Source organism: Erigeron canadensis, chromosome 3 (genome assembly GCF_010389155.1).
Source record: "Erigeron canadensis isolate Cc75 chromosome 3, C_canadensis_v1, whole genome shotgun sequence".
NCBI classification, from domain to species: Eukaryota; Viridiplantae; Streptophyta; class Magnoliopsida; order Asterales; family Asteraceae; genus Erigeron; species Erigeron canadensis.
In genome coordinates this window covers 42,684,521-42,702,058 of record NC_057763.1, presented here as the reverse complement: position 1 = coordinate 42,702,058, position 17,538 = coordinate 42,684,521, and the positions used below count along the sequence as shown (strand labels likewise).

Sequence of the window (17,538 nt, the reverse complement as noted above, 5' to 3'; positions counted from 1 at the left end):
AGTGTTGGACACGGGTCAAAAAGCTAGTGATTTATTATAGCGAATGTGTATAAGTATATAAACTATGTTTGCTCAACAAGAAATTGTTTATAGTGATCCATCATTTCATTATATTTTCCAAAATATTTGTTAACTTATGAGTTATGTATTTTATAAAATGTCTATCGATAGCCCGTGTTGCCTACAACTAGTATAACTCTATAGTAAGATTCGAATCTAAAACTTTTGTTTAGAAATATATTTTTTTCTCCATTCTTTTAGTGTTTCATTTCATAAGTTTTTTAAGGAAACAATATCAACATCATACACGTTAATTCATAAAAATTTCTTTGCTATGAAACTTGAATTCACAATAATGAATTAATACATTAATGCTAGGCTATAAACCCATTGGCCTTTTTATTAATGTATTTAATTTAAGACTATACTTATCGTAATCTAATTTTTTTAATAGTAAACTAATTGTTGGTATGTGATTACGTTAAATAAACACATGTCCGGAAATCATTTAAGCCTACGGGGTAACACAAAATGACACGTAAATTCTATGTTATTAGTTAGTATATTAAAGTAATATATTAATTAATATGATCACGAAATGATTAATAAACAATCGTTTAAAGTTAAATAAATGTTTATTAAATACATTGAAAAGAGAAGTACTTAAGTGAAAATTAGAAATTAAGGAAACTTCTTGATTTCACCTAATGGGGCCGGTTTTTCAAGGCTTAGGAAAGCCTTGACTAAACTTGTCCATCAAGTTTTAAAACCCTAACTAATTGTCCTATATAAAGAGGTATGGTTAAGGGTTTTATAAGACAATTAGATTTATAGAAAACCCTTACTAAAACAACTCCTCTACCAATCTAATAGTTGTCATGAAGATCAAAACCAAAATAAATTCCTTCTTGTTCTATTGTGAATTGAAGTAGTCGAGTTCTAGAAAGAAACAAGTCATTAATTTCTTTCATTGTAGCTTAGTTTGAAATTAAGAAAATATACACAACGGGTCTATGAGTTCGTGATCGGTACTAGCATACATTATAGGGGTGTCAAGTTTATGCTAAAAGGTACACGTTCGATTCTTTACTTTGTTAATTAATAGTATTGCATATGCGTTTCTTATCCGTTACGTACTCGTGATTTGTTATATGTTTTTGTGCATGGATCCTAACACTAATAATTTTAGATATATTGTATTTTATTTGAAAAACAGTGTGTCTTATATTGGCGATTCTTTGATTTACATTAATGTGGAAAAAGATAATTCAACTAGTGTTGAAATTAAACGTATTCTTGACGATGCTATAACGAAGTTATTGGTGAGCACTCCACTGTCGAAAAAAAGTAAGGCTCGTCACATTCAAAAATGAAAAAATGTATAAGTTGTTACATTTTAGGGGTTTTTTTTAATGTGATTATTGAACTACTTTCATATAAACTCTTTTGTTTATTTTGAAGGACTACCGTAAATCGGACCATGTAATAATGGTTTGGCTTTAGTTCCAGTCTAATAACGGGCGGATTAATTGTTAAAAACAAGGATTGAATCATGCAAGCTTAGAACCATGTAAATAGCGGTCTAAAACTAACATGACCATACTATTATAAGGTAAAATTAGACTAGAGAAGAATCTAGAATTATGTTGTATTTGTTTTAAGTTATAGATTGTAATTGTAAACATATATACATCTATTTTAGCCGTTAGAAGAAAAAAAATCAGACTTTATTATGGTCTAAAACCAAGATGACCATACTAGTAGAAGGTAAAATAAAACCTAATTTATCATTAACTTTATAGTTTAGTTTCTAAATATAATAAGCATTTGTATATGGATGTCTCGCAACATTTCAACGACAAATCGCATATCCGCATATATGGCAAAAGTTGCAAGGGAAATGCAATTGTTGCTCATAAAACATACGGGAACTCTTGAAAGGTTGATGGTTGGTTGGAACATATCGTATTATCTATGCAAATTATGTACGAGGCAAAAAATGACATGACATATTAAAGTGTCTAAATATTTTGAGTCTCTATGTAACTTTTTTTTTTTATTGAAAGACATTGATCTACAATAATTAAGATGACAACTGCTTGTCTGACATAGACAAATTTCAATGCATATATATCAATGCGAATGCAAGGTAGCCAAACCGTAAAGGTTGCAATTTAGATCCATCATCCATTTACTTGTATACAAGTCTATCTGGGCAGCTGCCTCGATTTGATATTAAAGAGTATAGAATAAAATTGTCACGGTATATGGTGGTGGACTGGTGTAGTGTAACCACTTTGACCCATTTATGAGTAAGATCTATACAAAGTGATGATTATGAACGACCCTTCATATGGTGATTCATTATTTACTTACCCACTTCAAAATCTGTTTTTGTTATTTTACGGGTTTTATCAACCCATGATACCTTTTGAATTAGTTGGAGTAAATGGGTCAAAATTGGCAACGAAGTCGTGAGAAAGCTGAACACTCCTCTCTTGCATAAATGGAATGACCACAACTAAAGCAATAATCATAGTGATGTGTAATTTAAGCAGATAAGGTTGTAGTCACAAGCTCCAGAGCACTAGATTTTATAAAAAGTCACATATAAACAAGAGAGTAACACAACAAAATCAAGATCAAAATAAGAAATATCAAGTTGGGTCTTCAAATTATGTCAAAGGTTTCAACTATGTTTTGAAATATAAGTTCAAGCAATCAATCTAAGATGTCGTCGATTCAAGTAGTCAAGTTCAAGGGTTTCGTTGTTCAACTTCGGGCATGTCCAAGAGGTTTATGATTAATTGATTATATGATTATCATTTGGGGTTCTGTGAATCTCTAAATCAGTATATATATTTTTTTGAGTAATATAACACATAACGTAAACATGTATATATATTAACCAAATTATGACACATAAATTCCGCTTTCTTTTCTTTCTTTTCCAAGTCCTCATATAGCACATGTTATGATTTTGGATGGAAGGATTAAAGCAAAAGCAAAAGCTAATTAGATGTTTCACCATACATATATTGATACTAAAGTGGTGTCCGCACGTTGCAGCGGTGACGGTCTATAACGCGTCAGATGCCGTAATGGTTTATAGCGTTCGTGTTACATTCATTAGATGCGTCAATGCAACATCTAACCGTATCTATCATTCTAAAAATAAGTCGTATCTATCATTCTAAAAATAAGTCACGGATTAGGTGCAAAAAGTAATGAAGTGCAAAAACTAATCACGAAAAATAACTACTTACAATTGTATAGGGGAGGAGGCCATGACAATTAAAAAAATAAATAGTCAAAGATTAAAATTTAATACGAATATAAAAAAGGATATAACTGGTTAGTAATTTCGTGAGTTATAAAAAGGTAATTAGTGTTTAAACATTTCGTGATATAATCTATGGCAACTAAGATGTTTTTTCTTATCCCTAACAATACTTTCAGCAATAATTTTAGAGTTGAATGAGGTTTTCATCACAATGGAGTTTTTAGGTAATTGTGGGGTTTTTTAAGTGTAATTTCAGAATTTCAGGGATAAGGTGTGTGAAGGTAGTGTAAATTAAAAGGGTAAATTAGACAATTTAAAGGTAGAGAATTGAATAAGAAAAGTAAATAGTTTGCTTTAATATGGTGTATAAATACGAGTACTTTTAAGTTTAATCATAAATTCATAATGGTCAAAATATGATCAGTATAACTAGACATTTCAAAATTCAGTTAAGTTAAATTACTTTGCACTCACAAAACTAAATTGTTATTGGGCTTTTGAGAATATCCGCAAGCATCTCATTCTTTTTAGCTACAGATCATCGATAAATTTATTTTCCTTTAGTGTAACCAATAATACATATTCGTAAAGCGGAATTATGATTCTTGTATAACCAATAAACCCTTTTGGTCATTAAATATTTTACCAATTAGAAGCTATCAACACAAATGCATCTTGATGACATACGTTTTCACTAACTACATAAAATATAGAAAGTTCAATAATAACAATGGGAAAATAATGAAAAGAGAACAAAAGGTTCCCTTGTTAGGTAACATGATTATTCCGTAATTACCATTTTAGTACTCTATTATGCTAGTGACATCATTAATTAGTTGATTATTACTACTGTATATGTTTAGCATATGGATCGGGAGCTCATATGACAATGGCACATTAATAATGTCATTACTGTTAAGTGTTAACCCCTTTACATGTTATGAGTTAAACTCAAATATCTAGATATATTTACAGAAAAAACATAATGAGTGTATATATGAGATGCAAACACATCAATTCGAAAAACATCACGAGGCCATAATTTTAACATAATTATGGAGTGTTTAACAACACTTTGATGTAGGCATGAACAAGGTTCAAAATTCAGTCCGACCCAACTCGAAACCCGACATTGCAACACAAATCAAACCGGTCACCCGGCTCGTTAACCTCTCGGACGGGTCAGTTCGGATCAATCTCGCGCGGACTGAGCCGGGTCTCGGGTTATCGGGTCATATGCTTATCCCTACTTTGATGCATTAAATATCAAAAAATTCTTCTTTTTTATTTATATAATAATTATGCGTCTATCTTGGGTATCTCTGTATCAATTTTATGAAACTTCATTTGACAATTAATAAAGAAAAATGTATCCTTATATTCATGTATTTTAGCATATATGAGATGCAAACACATCAATTTGAACGTTTTTACCATCTTTATTTTGGAAAGTATTTTCATTTCATATCAAATTATCAACGCTATCCTATAATAATCAAATGTTAACAGTTGTAATTAAATAATGGGTTTTGCTAAACAAAGTCCTAAGGGCTTATGTTAAAGTGCATTAATTAGTTGTACACTTATCATAAAATTTAAGGACGACATTTAATATGAAAATGTACAACCTTTTTATGCACGTTAAGTGAAGCCGTAAGGGATTCATTTAGCATTTTCTTTATATATATAAAATCAAGACATGAAAGGAAAGTCTTGAGTGGGAAACGGAAGGAGAAAGCATGGATCATCGATTCTATTTGGCACTAATTTCATTCTTTATGACATAAGCTTTTGAACAAAGAGATCTCGCAATTAATATTTTTATTTCACATCTTTTGAAATCGATGGTTGAGATCACACACGAAGGCACCCTGTTGCCTATATAAAGCATCTGTATCTACAATCAAGGATCATTAACAAACTTACAAATCTTTTATTTTTCACTTAGAGGTGACCAAACTATGAATTCTACGCGCATTTAGATGGGGATTTATGGTTGGAGCCCCCCGTCGCCCCAACCCTGAAAGAAATCATGATGGTTAATGGTCGTTTCTTCGTAAATTATGCCTTTTAGGTGCACCGATGGTCACAGTGTGCATGCTAAAGGTGAGCATGAAGGCGTAACCATGATTGTTACAATCTTTTAGGATTGGGGTGAAGGGAGCTCCTTTCATAAGTGTCTTTCATATATTTTGATGCTCTAAGTTGAGGGTGTTTCTTGATATGATATGATTTCATTGTTGTATCCTTTCGTTTTATCTTTAAGTTGTGACTTTTCTGAACCTCTCTTTGATAAGGCTAGCTGTAAGTTCTATTACATACAATGTTGTCACTTTCCATGATTCTATATCTGGTGCTTTAGTAATGCTTATGGAATATAATAGCAAGGTTCTTAATGGTGAAGTTAATTTAGTTACAATGCACACTAATAACAATATATCTAATGGTAAAAGCGAGTGTATGCATGAATTTTATAAGATACCCTTTTTTTCTTCTACCTTGATCTCTCTCTTTTTTTTCTTTTTTTTTTCCTTTTTTGGGGTATTGCAGGAAAATTCATGGAGCTTTGCGGTTTCGTTAAGAAAGAACGATGCAAGTTTAGTATCAAGACAAATGCATTCATTAATTGGCAAATCTTAAACGGGCTACTAGCCCAAATTCTGTTAACATTACAAGGACAAACTTTTTATCCCCTCATCTTGTTGTTGTTTTAATATCAAATCTAAAATAATTATGATTGATTCATTATTGGCTCGTTTTGAAGTTATTTATTATTGGCTCGTTTTTAGGTTATTTATTATTCTGATAAAGAGTGAACACAAAATATTTTCTTTGTTTTTATTGGAGATTTTATGAGTTACACACTAGTGATGAGTTAATTATGTATTGAAAAGATTGTAATAGATTGATTATTTATGGGAGGTGATATTTCCACTTAATATTTTACTTGATACACAGGAACTTTATTTAGTTGACTAATATACCCTTAGTCTTTATTTTATTTATTTTATAAGAATTTACCGCATCTATGATTTATATTCTCCTGCGACTTGAGAAAACAGACGGCCTTCCATCCGGTTTTACAGCTAGTGTGGCTAAAATGGTTGAATCATCTAACAGAAGATATTCACATTGGTTCGAACTTCGAATTGAAGATCATAATATATTGATTAGCAATTGGAGAATGGGACAACCTAAGAATAGTCGCCAACACAGTCAACAAAGCAGCTATTGAGTTTTCTTGATTTTTTAGGTTTCTCATAAAAATCAAGTTCAATAAACACGTCACCAACAGATTCTCCAAACAAAATTCCCTTTTTGACACTATATTGCTTTATAAGACTTTTTGTACACAGATTCGAAATTAAGCTACCATTATTTACCTTATTACCAGTTTTCAGAAATGTTAAGTTACTTGAATTGAACCACTTTTCGATTGACATGGTTGTTAAGGTAACCAGATCTCACAATATCTATAAAGAAATAGGACATTGAATATCATCAACATTCATAGAAGAAATCAAATGGTTGGTTCTTCCAAAGTCATTGATAATAAATTTTGGAATTTAAGAAAATGGTTATGATTAATATATTAAGATAATGGAGACGGAGATAAATGAGTGATTGTTGTTCAAAAAATATAAAAAAAGATGGAAATGATATTAATGGGGAAGGGAAAAAAATGGGAAAATGTTGGCACGGATACGGAGTAAACGCAGGAGGAGTAAACTAGGGAAAAGATAGCTAGGGGTATAGTGGTCAAATCACATCAAATTTCCGTACATGAATACAAAACTACCGTGTAAAAATCAACTCCCGTTATTTAATGATGGTACAAGATGATTCTTCTGATGTGAAAATTGCATTAATAGTAAGTGGAATATTATGACAACTGTTATTATTATTATTTGTATATATGATAAAGTATAAAGGTTGAGAGAATTTTGATTATCATTATAAAACTAAAATCATATATAGTAAAGTTAATTTATATACGGAGTATAATATATACTCTCCGTCCCATATTAAGGGTCTTAATTTGACTTTTTAAAGTTTTTTTCTTTCAATTTTGACCTTAATTTTTTTTGTTTATGTTATATAACATTTGATATAACATATATGAATTGATTGAGTTTTAATGTATTTTTCATTGATATAACTTTTATCAACTAATATATAACACATACAAATATATTTACGGTCAAAATCGGAAAAAAAAACATGACCAATCAAAATATGATAATTAAAATGGAACGAAAGGAGTATATATATATATACTGAATAAAACAAGTATTAAAGTAAAACAAATAAAACAATGGGTTTTTCTTCACTGAATATCATCGTACATCATAAAAATCATCGTGCATCAATTGCTTCGTGAATCTTCGTGCATCAATTCAACCATGATTTAAGGGTCAAGATCTTGTCTTATTTGTTTTACTTTAATACTTGTTTTGCAATACCTTACCCCTATATATATATAAATTATTTATACATTATATATATTTTATATATACATAATAAAACAATAGTTATCCTGACTTTTTAAAGCCATCCACCTCAAATTAAAATTATCTCTAAACATGCCACATAAGATTTATCCTACGTGGCACCTCCATATTTTTTTCACACTAATAGATTATCATTAAATAATATAATATAATTATACATATATTTTAAATATGGCATATAGAAAAAGCATATATATATATAATTTATATTTATATAAATCAAACATATATAAAAAATCACGACTAACATTGCATGACATTTTTTAACTTTTTTATTTTAACTATAAACACTTCATAATTCATAACTCATAATCCATGATATATTATTACCTTTTCTTTTTTTTTTTTTTTTTTCATTTTCTATTTACTATATACACTTCATAATCAAACTATATATATTACATTCAACATGTACACCTCAAATTACATAGCCCTTTATAATAATCTATGTTTCACAGTTTTCTTCGTTATTAATTTATCATAATCATGAAGTATTTTTCAATTAGTTTTAATTTATAAAGTTATTCTTAATAATCTATGTATAAATATATTATGTTTCACAGTTTTCTTCGTTGTTAATTTATCATAATCATGAAGTATTTTTCAATTGGTTTTTAATTTATAAAGTTATTCTTCTGCCGTATACCAATATATATATATATATATTAAAACAGTAAAAATCATAGCATTTTAAACCCCTCTTTCAACCTAAAGCTAGCTTTAAACATTGCCACATAGGATTGTATTCTACGTGACATCTCCATACTTTTTTTTACAATATTTATCTTATAACCTCTATTTATTCTCAAACCAATGTAATTTATTTTATTAAATATAACATAAATTATTAAATCAAAACTATATACACAAAATAAAAAAAAAACCTCAAAACCCATATTAAGATATAAGAAGACGTCCAATACATCTATTAATTTGGCAATGATATTTGACATAAATGATGTTATTTATTAAAATATATACAACTTTGAAGACTATATCAAATTTTAATATTTATTTTAAAATATTATTAGGTTATACACAACCAAACAATTTTGTTGTTTCTTCTTCGTTCTCTTGGCCGAAACCTTAACCAAAATTGTTTATTCTAGCCACAAAAAAATGTCTATTTTATAATGATAATAGTAGTTATTTTGAGTTTTACGAATAAATTTCTTGATTGTTGGAGATAAAATACTTTATTTCTTAATTGTGTTTAGGATTATTTTTTCCCGTCACTACATAAGGTTTTTTCTCCATCTTTTCAGCATAACTGAAAACAAAAACTATAATGATTTTCTCTTATTTATCTTATTAGTTTTTTACTTATTCGTATTGTATTTATGTGTATTTTATATGACTAAATTTTTGTCATGTTTAGTTTTTTTACTTTGTATATATTATTTCGTTTGATGAATATATATATATATATATATATATCATGCTACATTATTGATTTACGTTTGATTTGTTGATGATATCAAAATATCTTAGGTTAAATGTTGGTGTGTAATCACTATAGTAGGTTTAGTGAATGTGATATCGACATGTCCGAAAAGAAAAAAGATGACCAGAGTAATCCAGGAATTAACCATTAACTACAACATAATCAATTTCAACATAATAAGCCTATAAAATAGCTATTTATTAATGCATAAAATAACCTTTTTAACTAGCCGCATATCGCGCGAGGTAAAATATCTAGTGTATATATATATATTTGTATACGAGGTATAACGTATAATTTTATATTTATAATGAATATGTGTGTTGTTATGTCTCAGGTCAAGTCAACATTAATGTTCATTTTTTTATTTATGTAAAGATAACTAAAATGTAAAAGTCGATTATTTTTTACAAGAGATAGTGCCCGCGCGTTGTGGCGGTGATATGGTGGGGTAATAGGTCAAGTCATAGAGTATGATAGCTAAATGCCTTAACTATACGAGCTCTGTCCCCGGATTTAAAAATTTATCGAAAGTATATCAAATGACATCTCTAATGAAAGAACATGAAATTTTAAGAATATCCATATAATTTTTATAATTTATCGATATACGGTGTTTGGAATAAAGGATTTTGAATGAATTAGAAAAATAAAATGATTTATGGAGGAGAGAAAAAAAAATGAGTGATTGAGTTTTGAGGAGAGAGAAAAAATAAATGGTTGAGATTTAATGGTATTATAAGTATATTAGGTAGATATGTTTAAATTAGTGAATAAAGAAGAAGAGTAATTTAGGTAGTTCAATTACTTAATTGAGATTTGAAAAAAGAACAAAATGCTTTATAAGATAGTATTAGATATTAGATATAGATTAGTTACTATTGTAAGAGTATAATCCATTTTTTTTATTATAAAAAATCGTTCATTGCTCTTTAAAATCTTAAGCAAGTAATCTAGAGTTTTATACTACAATGCGTAACTATCAAATTTCAAACTATAACCTGTATACTCATATAAAAGTTTTGTTATTTTTGTTTAATGTTTTAATTTTTGAAGTTTTGAAATTTATAAATTGCTCTTGTCATTTAAGTTTAAAATTAGTTTTAATCTATCTATCAAACTTAGGAACAAACAAATGTCAATGGTTTAAATTTAATAAAATTTATACATTTATTAAATATTTAATCAAATTTTTACATTTTTAAGTATTATATTAATAACTAACTTAATTTATTGTAGCAAATGCTTTTCCATTTTCAGTTATGAAAATCAAATAAAAATATGGTTTATGACAAAAAGTAAACTTTTTCATACCTTAAAACTATTAAAAGTTTTATATATTATTTCCTAGCATAAAATAAATCATATTAATTGTTCATATATTAAATTACCTGTAACAATTAATATAGAAAATTAGCAATCTAAATATTTGGTATTTTTCATTATAACTTAGTGGTTGAGTATCTATTTTACATGTCGGAGGTCTTGAGTCAAGACATATATTAAAAGAATTTCACAAAAAGTCTTTCAGTGAAGCAGATTTGAATCATGCAAAAGAAACATAGTTTTATCAATTGATCCACACCTTTAAAAAAAAAAATTTCAAATGTTTGAGTTTTCTATAGCTGTAATGGTTTTCATCCAAGCGCATATCACGCACAAGTTGGTAATTTTCTATCCAAATGTTAAGTTTTATACTACTATAGAAAAAAGTAACAAAAACATTTTTCAAAAGGTAAAACGTATATCTAATATCTTCAACTTTCCTTATTTAATACGTATTTTTGTCGTATTATACATTTAAAAAACACACATTTTGAGGAAGCTCATGTTATCACCACACCCACCAATACATCCCAACGTATTTCATTTTCCATCTTCTTCTTTCTCATTCATCTTCTAACCACCCAACCAACCAACCAAATCAAACCAATAATCATAATATAAAATAGAATTAGGGTTTTTACAAAATATCTACCTCAAATTTTAAATTAAATTATGCGTGATTCAAATTTGGATCTATTCGATCCAAGGACAGCAGTGATGGACTCATCTGACTATACAATTGAAACTGCCGCCGGCCGTGGTGACGGCGATTTCGGCTTCGCTTTCAATGATAGCAACTTCTCCGATCGTATTTTGAGAATTGAGATCATTTCTGAATCCACGGAAGCTAGACCTGATGGTGAAGGATGTACTAGTCTTGCTGATTGGGCTCGAAATCGGAAGCGCCGGAGAGAAGATATTAAGAGAGATAACGGTATATTTATATTTATATAGATATAGATATGTGTATGTATAATTATTAAGATGTTAAGCATTTGGTGATTAGTTTATGGATTAGGAATATGTTCAATGAAATACTTGAATTATTATTAGGTTATATTGTTTACTTTTATATATATATTTTTTTATACGAGTTAAGAGTGATCAATTTGAGGAATTGAGCTAAGCAGGCAATATATTTAGTGTAGTTGAAAGAGAGATTTGGTTGATTGTTGAAGGAAAAGGTGACGTTTTTCGTGAAGGTTCTTGTGATGCTGTAAGGGATGAGCTGGTTGAGAAGTGAGTGTAAAACTTGTTGTGTACATATGTTAAGCTAAGATGGACGTTTTCGAAGCTTCGAGATGATTTCGTGTTGGTGTTTGAGTGATTTGAGAAATCTGTATTTTTCGTAGGTCGATCTGTTCTCTCTCTAAAGAGTGGTATTTGGTTTTATGGCGGGCACCTAGGGTTATAAGAAGTAAGACAAGCGATAGAGGCAGTTTTTTCCGTCCATCTCTACCTTCTTTTGTTTTGCTTACCGTGTATCCTACACGAACACAGATTTTATTTAGGCTTTGGAAAAATTTAACAGAAATTCAGCTAATTTTAAAACCATGACTTATATTTTGTATAGTGGAACAAAATTTTTCCAGGTTACATCTTTATGATCTATCCTTGACCTTTTTGATAAAACATATGTTCAGTGAGAAGGGCGGATATTTGGAAAATCTTGTAACATACATATCGTCTTCTTTTTGGATAGGAGATACATTTATCTTTGAACCAATTTTGTTTATTGGTAAAAGTTTTTGTAACTATCAGATGTTATTAAAATATTGAGTAGGTATCTGATTTTTTAATTCCCTAAATGGATCATGTCAACTTTGGTTGGCTCTGTTGAGATATTATATGTGGTCTAAGGCCAGCTGACTAGAGTCTTACATGGATACATATACTTCAGAAATATATAAAACCTAAGGTAGAAAAGCACCCCCGGCCTTGCAAATAGTAAGGATCAAACCTTTGACCTATGTCTCCAGAGGCAAGGTGTTAAGTGTTAACCACTTGATCCAAGCCCCTTGCTTGTTAAACTTCAGAGATATATAACATTAAAAACCCGGGCCTGTTTTAATGATTTGGTCAATGGTAATATACCAAGAGATTTGTTCAGTTTATGTTTTACAATTTTAGAAAGAATAATTATTTAACCAACATATTTGATAGACAATTTTTTTTGTACTCATTTTGGACTTCTCTGATGCTTTGGTTGTGATGGTTACGATTCATTCAAGATCTGATAGATTTTGTTTGATTGTATATGGACTTGCTTTAAATTCATTGGTCATGGCTTTTCATTATGTTGTTTTTCATTCCATGGAGTGCGTTAGGCATGTTGAATAGTATAAATATTCTCTACGTGAGTGTTTGACATGCTTCAATTTCCTGAAAAACTGTATGTGTTAGTTAATTATTTCAAGCATTGGTGTGCCTCCACTGACATTGGAATTACTTTCCAGTATTCACAGCAGTAGACATGGCTGCAGTGGGTCCAGAAGAACAAATTCTGAATCAGCCTGATAATCTTCCTGATGATGCCGATACTGAAAATCAGGATGAGGAAACGGCAGCAATGATCGAAGAACCGCAATCAGGTTTGATGGCCATTTTTGCAACTGTTCTTTTGGATAACTGTTGATTCTGTGTTTAACGGTTCACGTTAGAATCAGTGTCATGGCAATATCTGTTTGTTTTGGTACTGTTGAAATTATTCTCTTCGTGGCGAAGAGAATAATTTGTTAATATGCTATAGCTGTCAAGTAGTTTCTATGTAATTGTGTGTTTGAAATGTTTATCTCATTACAGATATATTATAATACATCTGTTTTTCACAGATGAAATTGGAAATGAACTGTTGAAAGTGTTCTTTTGAATATAGTAGCTGTTTCTGGATTAAGATAATCAAATGATGTTATTACTCTAGTTTGCATGATATTGGTTTGTTTGCTTAACAAATTCATCCACTATCCATTTTGACAGTCCTGTTTTCGTTAATCTTAGCACAATGGCACATCATGTAACATAACACTCTATTACTGTCCTTTGTATCACACAATGTCCACTAACTGAAATCAAGTGACCCAATGAAGTGTTAAATATATGTTGCCTTCTTTATTGAGCTTTTTATACCTACCCGTTCTTCCTTTTAACCTACAGGAGATGAAGGTGCAAATGATAATGATTCAAACTGGAGCATGGAGTGTTCCACAGTTTTGAGAGTAAAAACTTTGCATATTAGCTCTCCAATTTTGGCAGCAAAAAGTCCATTTTTTTACAAGGTTAATCTCCATTGTCCGTATGGCTGTATTTTTCTTTTTGCTGTCTTTGAAATTCTTCAGTTGGTGACATGCATTTATCTATCTTTGATGCAGCTCTTCTCCAATGGGATGAGGGAGTCAGAACAACGACATGTAACTTTGCGAATCAGTGCATCTGGTACAATTCTTGATTCTACTTATCTGATTGTACTTCATTATATCAATCTTTTTCTTTTGCATTTGTCTTGCTATAAGTTGCCGATATAGGTGGTATTTTGGATCCATTTACTTTATAAGTGATGGTTTGGTTATGTTTACCAGTACCACTAACGGGTTTGGTGAAGCATCCAAAGTGTATCCAAGTGCATGAAACCTTAAAATTAAATTTGAACAATATAGTTTTTTTTATGAACATATATTTTTTATATTGAAAGGTTAAAGAAAAAGGTTAATAATGGTTAAATCCATAAAGTTTTACCTTTTTGGAGGTTTAAGCCTATAGGTTTCTTTTCTCTTGTTTTAATCTTGTAGGTATGTCTTCATTATTGTTTGGTCCTTATAACCTATCTGCTATATATATGCGAAAAAAATATTTTAACCCATAATAATGATTTTGCTATGTTAAGTGTTCTAGTTTAAGACCCTAACTTTCAAAAGTTTGGTGGTTTGATTCAAGAAGTCAATAACAAAAAAGGATCAAAGCATGGAAAAACACTTGAAGGGTTAAAAATGTCAATAAGTTGAAACTTTAAGAGTTAAATTATTGATAACTTTGTAAAAAACAAGTGTGTTTTCCGGTAGGACTAATCCAACCCATCCTGTCTTAACGCAAAAATTGTTTGTTTTGATTATTTTGGCTTATTGCTCAACCTGCCTGACTGGTCTATATTTTCCTTTTGTTTACATATAAATCTTACTCGATTGATTGACTGGCCACCTATTTTTTCTTGTGGAACAGAGGAAGGTGCCCTTATGGAACTTCTCAACTTCATGTACAGCAATAACTTAACAGTGACCACAGCTCCTGCGCTGCTGGACGTGTTGATGGCTGCTGATAAATTTGAGGTGGCTTCATGCATGAGATATTGCAGCCGTTCATTAAGAAATCTGCCAATGACACCTGAATCTGCATTACTCTATTTGGATCTTCCGTCCAGTGTTCTAATGGCTGAAGCTGTTCAACCACTGACTGATGCAGCAAAACAATTCCTTGCTGTTCGCTACAAAGACATAACCAAGTAAGCCCCTGATGTCCATGCTAATGATTGTGTGTGCATATGCATTCACGTGCCCTTCTGTTTTTCTTGAAATGGTATATAAACTCCCACCATGCCACTGAAATCTAAAAGAAATCAAATGCGCTTGTAAAGTTGTATATTTCTACCTGCATATCTTTATATAGGTGCTATAATTTTGGTCATTTTCACATGTGGGTCTTGTTTCGGAGAAAACTAAATCTGTATGTGGGGTCCTCTTTATTTGTTTTTATTTTGTCTTCGCCTCACACCACCCATTTACCTGTGACCTATGAAGGGGATATTTGGTAATGTGAAGGGTCAAAATCTGAAGTGTATTTGAATGCATACAAGTTTTGCGGGTCTGTTTTCACTTGCATTGAAATTAACCATTTTTCTTTGACCATTTCAACCTTCTACCAAACCGAACAGGCCATTTTGTCACCTAAAAAATAGTATAAGCATATATAATATTGCTTTTGGTCTTGAATGGTATGAAGAGAAGGAAGAAAAGTCAGCGGTGCTGATAAAAATAGAATGGGGCCACAAAATTTAGAATTAGCATAAATAGTGTGAACAAATGATGCTTCATCAATTCCATTTCATTGTGGGAACTGAAGATGTGATTGTAAATCCTATTTACTGTATGAATTTTTTTACAAAATGTAGAAAAGAAAATGGAAATAGCCACATATAATCATATATAGTGTAACAGGAAATTATTTTTGAATTGGTGTTCACACATTGAATTTTGAAGTGCTAGTTGTTTCTTCCTGTTTGTCGCACATCATTGATCATTCTGTTAAGTGCCCTACTTCTTACTTTATTGAAACCGTAATCATCAGGTTTCAGGAAGAGGTTCTTAACTTGCCTCTGGCTGGAGTTGAAGCAATTTTGGCGAGTGATGATCTCCAGGTGGCATCAGAAGATGCAGTTTACGACTTCGTCCTTAAATGGTCCAGGATCCAGTACCCTAAAATAGAGGAGCGCCGGGAAATCCTAGCCACCCGCCTCGCTCAGTTTATCCGCTTCCCCTACATGACCTGCAGAAAGCTCAGAAAAGTTATGGCCTGCAATGACTTTGATCACGACTTTGCCCAAAAAGTCGTGGTTGAAGCACTCTTCTTCAAAGCGGAAGCCCCACACAGACAACGCACCCTTGTGGCAGACGAAAACCCGAATCCAAACCGTAGGTTTGTCGAACGAGCTTACAAGTATCGGCCTGTTAAAGTAGTAGAATTCGAATTGCCACGCCAGCAGTGTGTGGTATACCTAGATCTGAAACGCGAAGAGTGTGCAAATTTGTTCCCATCAGGCCGAGTTTACTCCCAAGCTTTCCACTTGGGTGGTCAAGGGTTTTTCTTGTCGGCTCATTGTAACATGGATCAGCAAAGCTCATTTCATTGTTTTGGGCTCTTTTTGGGGATGCAGGAGAAAGGATCGGTCACATTTGCAGTTGACTACGAGTTTGCGGCCCGCTCAAAGCCTACTGAAGAGTATATTAGCAAGTACAAAGGGAACTATACTTTCACTGGTGGAAAGGCAGTTGGGTACCGAAACTTGTTTGCTATTCCATGGACTTCGTTTATGGCTGATGACAGTCTTTATTTCATCAATGGCTTTCTTCATCTGCGTGCTGAGCTTACCATCAGGCATTGAAGTTGTGAAACTGGTTAGATATACTTCTGTCCTCAAATGTTTTTCCGAGATAATCTATCGATCTTTTGAATCAAAACTTAAAAGATGAGAGCAAATGTAAATTGTTCTGAATTTGTAATCGTGTTACATCTCTTGTCCAAATGCATATTTAATCTGGTTTTTTACATGATCTGCCCGTATTTATCCTTCACTTGTGTTTGGGAAAGACTATCTTGTTATGATTTTGTTTCTTGGTTACTAATATATGCTTTACTTATTTGTGATATGAATATACAGTGGCGAAGTGAGGATTTTGACTCGGGGAGGGCCAAAAATTTTTTCCTTACCAAAATACTTCAAAACGCTACATAAGAAAAGTGGCCCTAAAACTACAACGAAACTATTGATACATAACAAAAAAGGTATAGAATAAACATGAAAAGACATTTCAATTTATTTTGTTAGTAAAAAGTAGTAGAAAAACATGAGTAAAATAACTATTCTTTTAAAGATTTTATTAAACTTATAACACTAGATTATAAACTAGAATTGTCTTTTGTGTTTGTCTTAAAAAAATTTAAGAAATTATCATTGTTTAACACTATAGGACTGAAAGTTAGTTAATAACATACCAGTTTTATGGACGTTGTAACTGGATTTTACCTTTAATGATCTTAAAACCAAGAATTATAAATGGATTTTCTTATTAGAATTTTTAAGCTTCATATTTCGGACGGGCCAAGTGATTAAATGAGTCAAATTTCACAAACAAATACATATACATCTTACTTGTAGTAGGCTTTGCAGGGTGGGCCTTGGCCCTTCCTGGGTCTAGTGTGGCTCCGCC

General features: G+C 31.0%; 1 protein-coding gene across 1 annotated transcript; it reads left to right on the top strand.

Moving 5' to 3' along the window:
• Window positions 1–11,091: 11,091 nt before the first annotated feature.
• LOC122590769 (BTB/POZ domain-containing protein POB1-like) lies at window positions 11,092–16,878 on the top strand. Its single transcript, XM_043762941.1, has 6 exons — window positions 11,092–11,498; window positions 13,021–13,155; window positions 13,718–13,839; window positions 13,933–13,996; window positions 14,777–15,056; window positions 15,899–16,878. Exons 1-6 carry the CDS (start codon window positions 11,237–11,239, stop codon window positions 16,710–16,712), a joined length of 1,677 nt encoding a protein of 558 aa, XP_043618876.1. The 5' UTR covers window positions 11,092–11,236; the 3' UTR covers window positions 16,713–16,878.
• The last annotated feature ends 660 nt before the right edge of the window (window positions 16,879–17,538 follow it).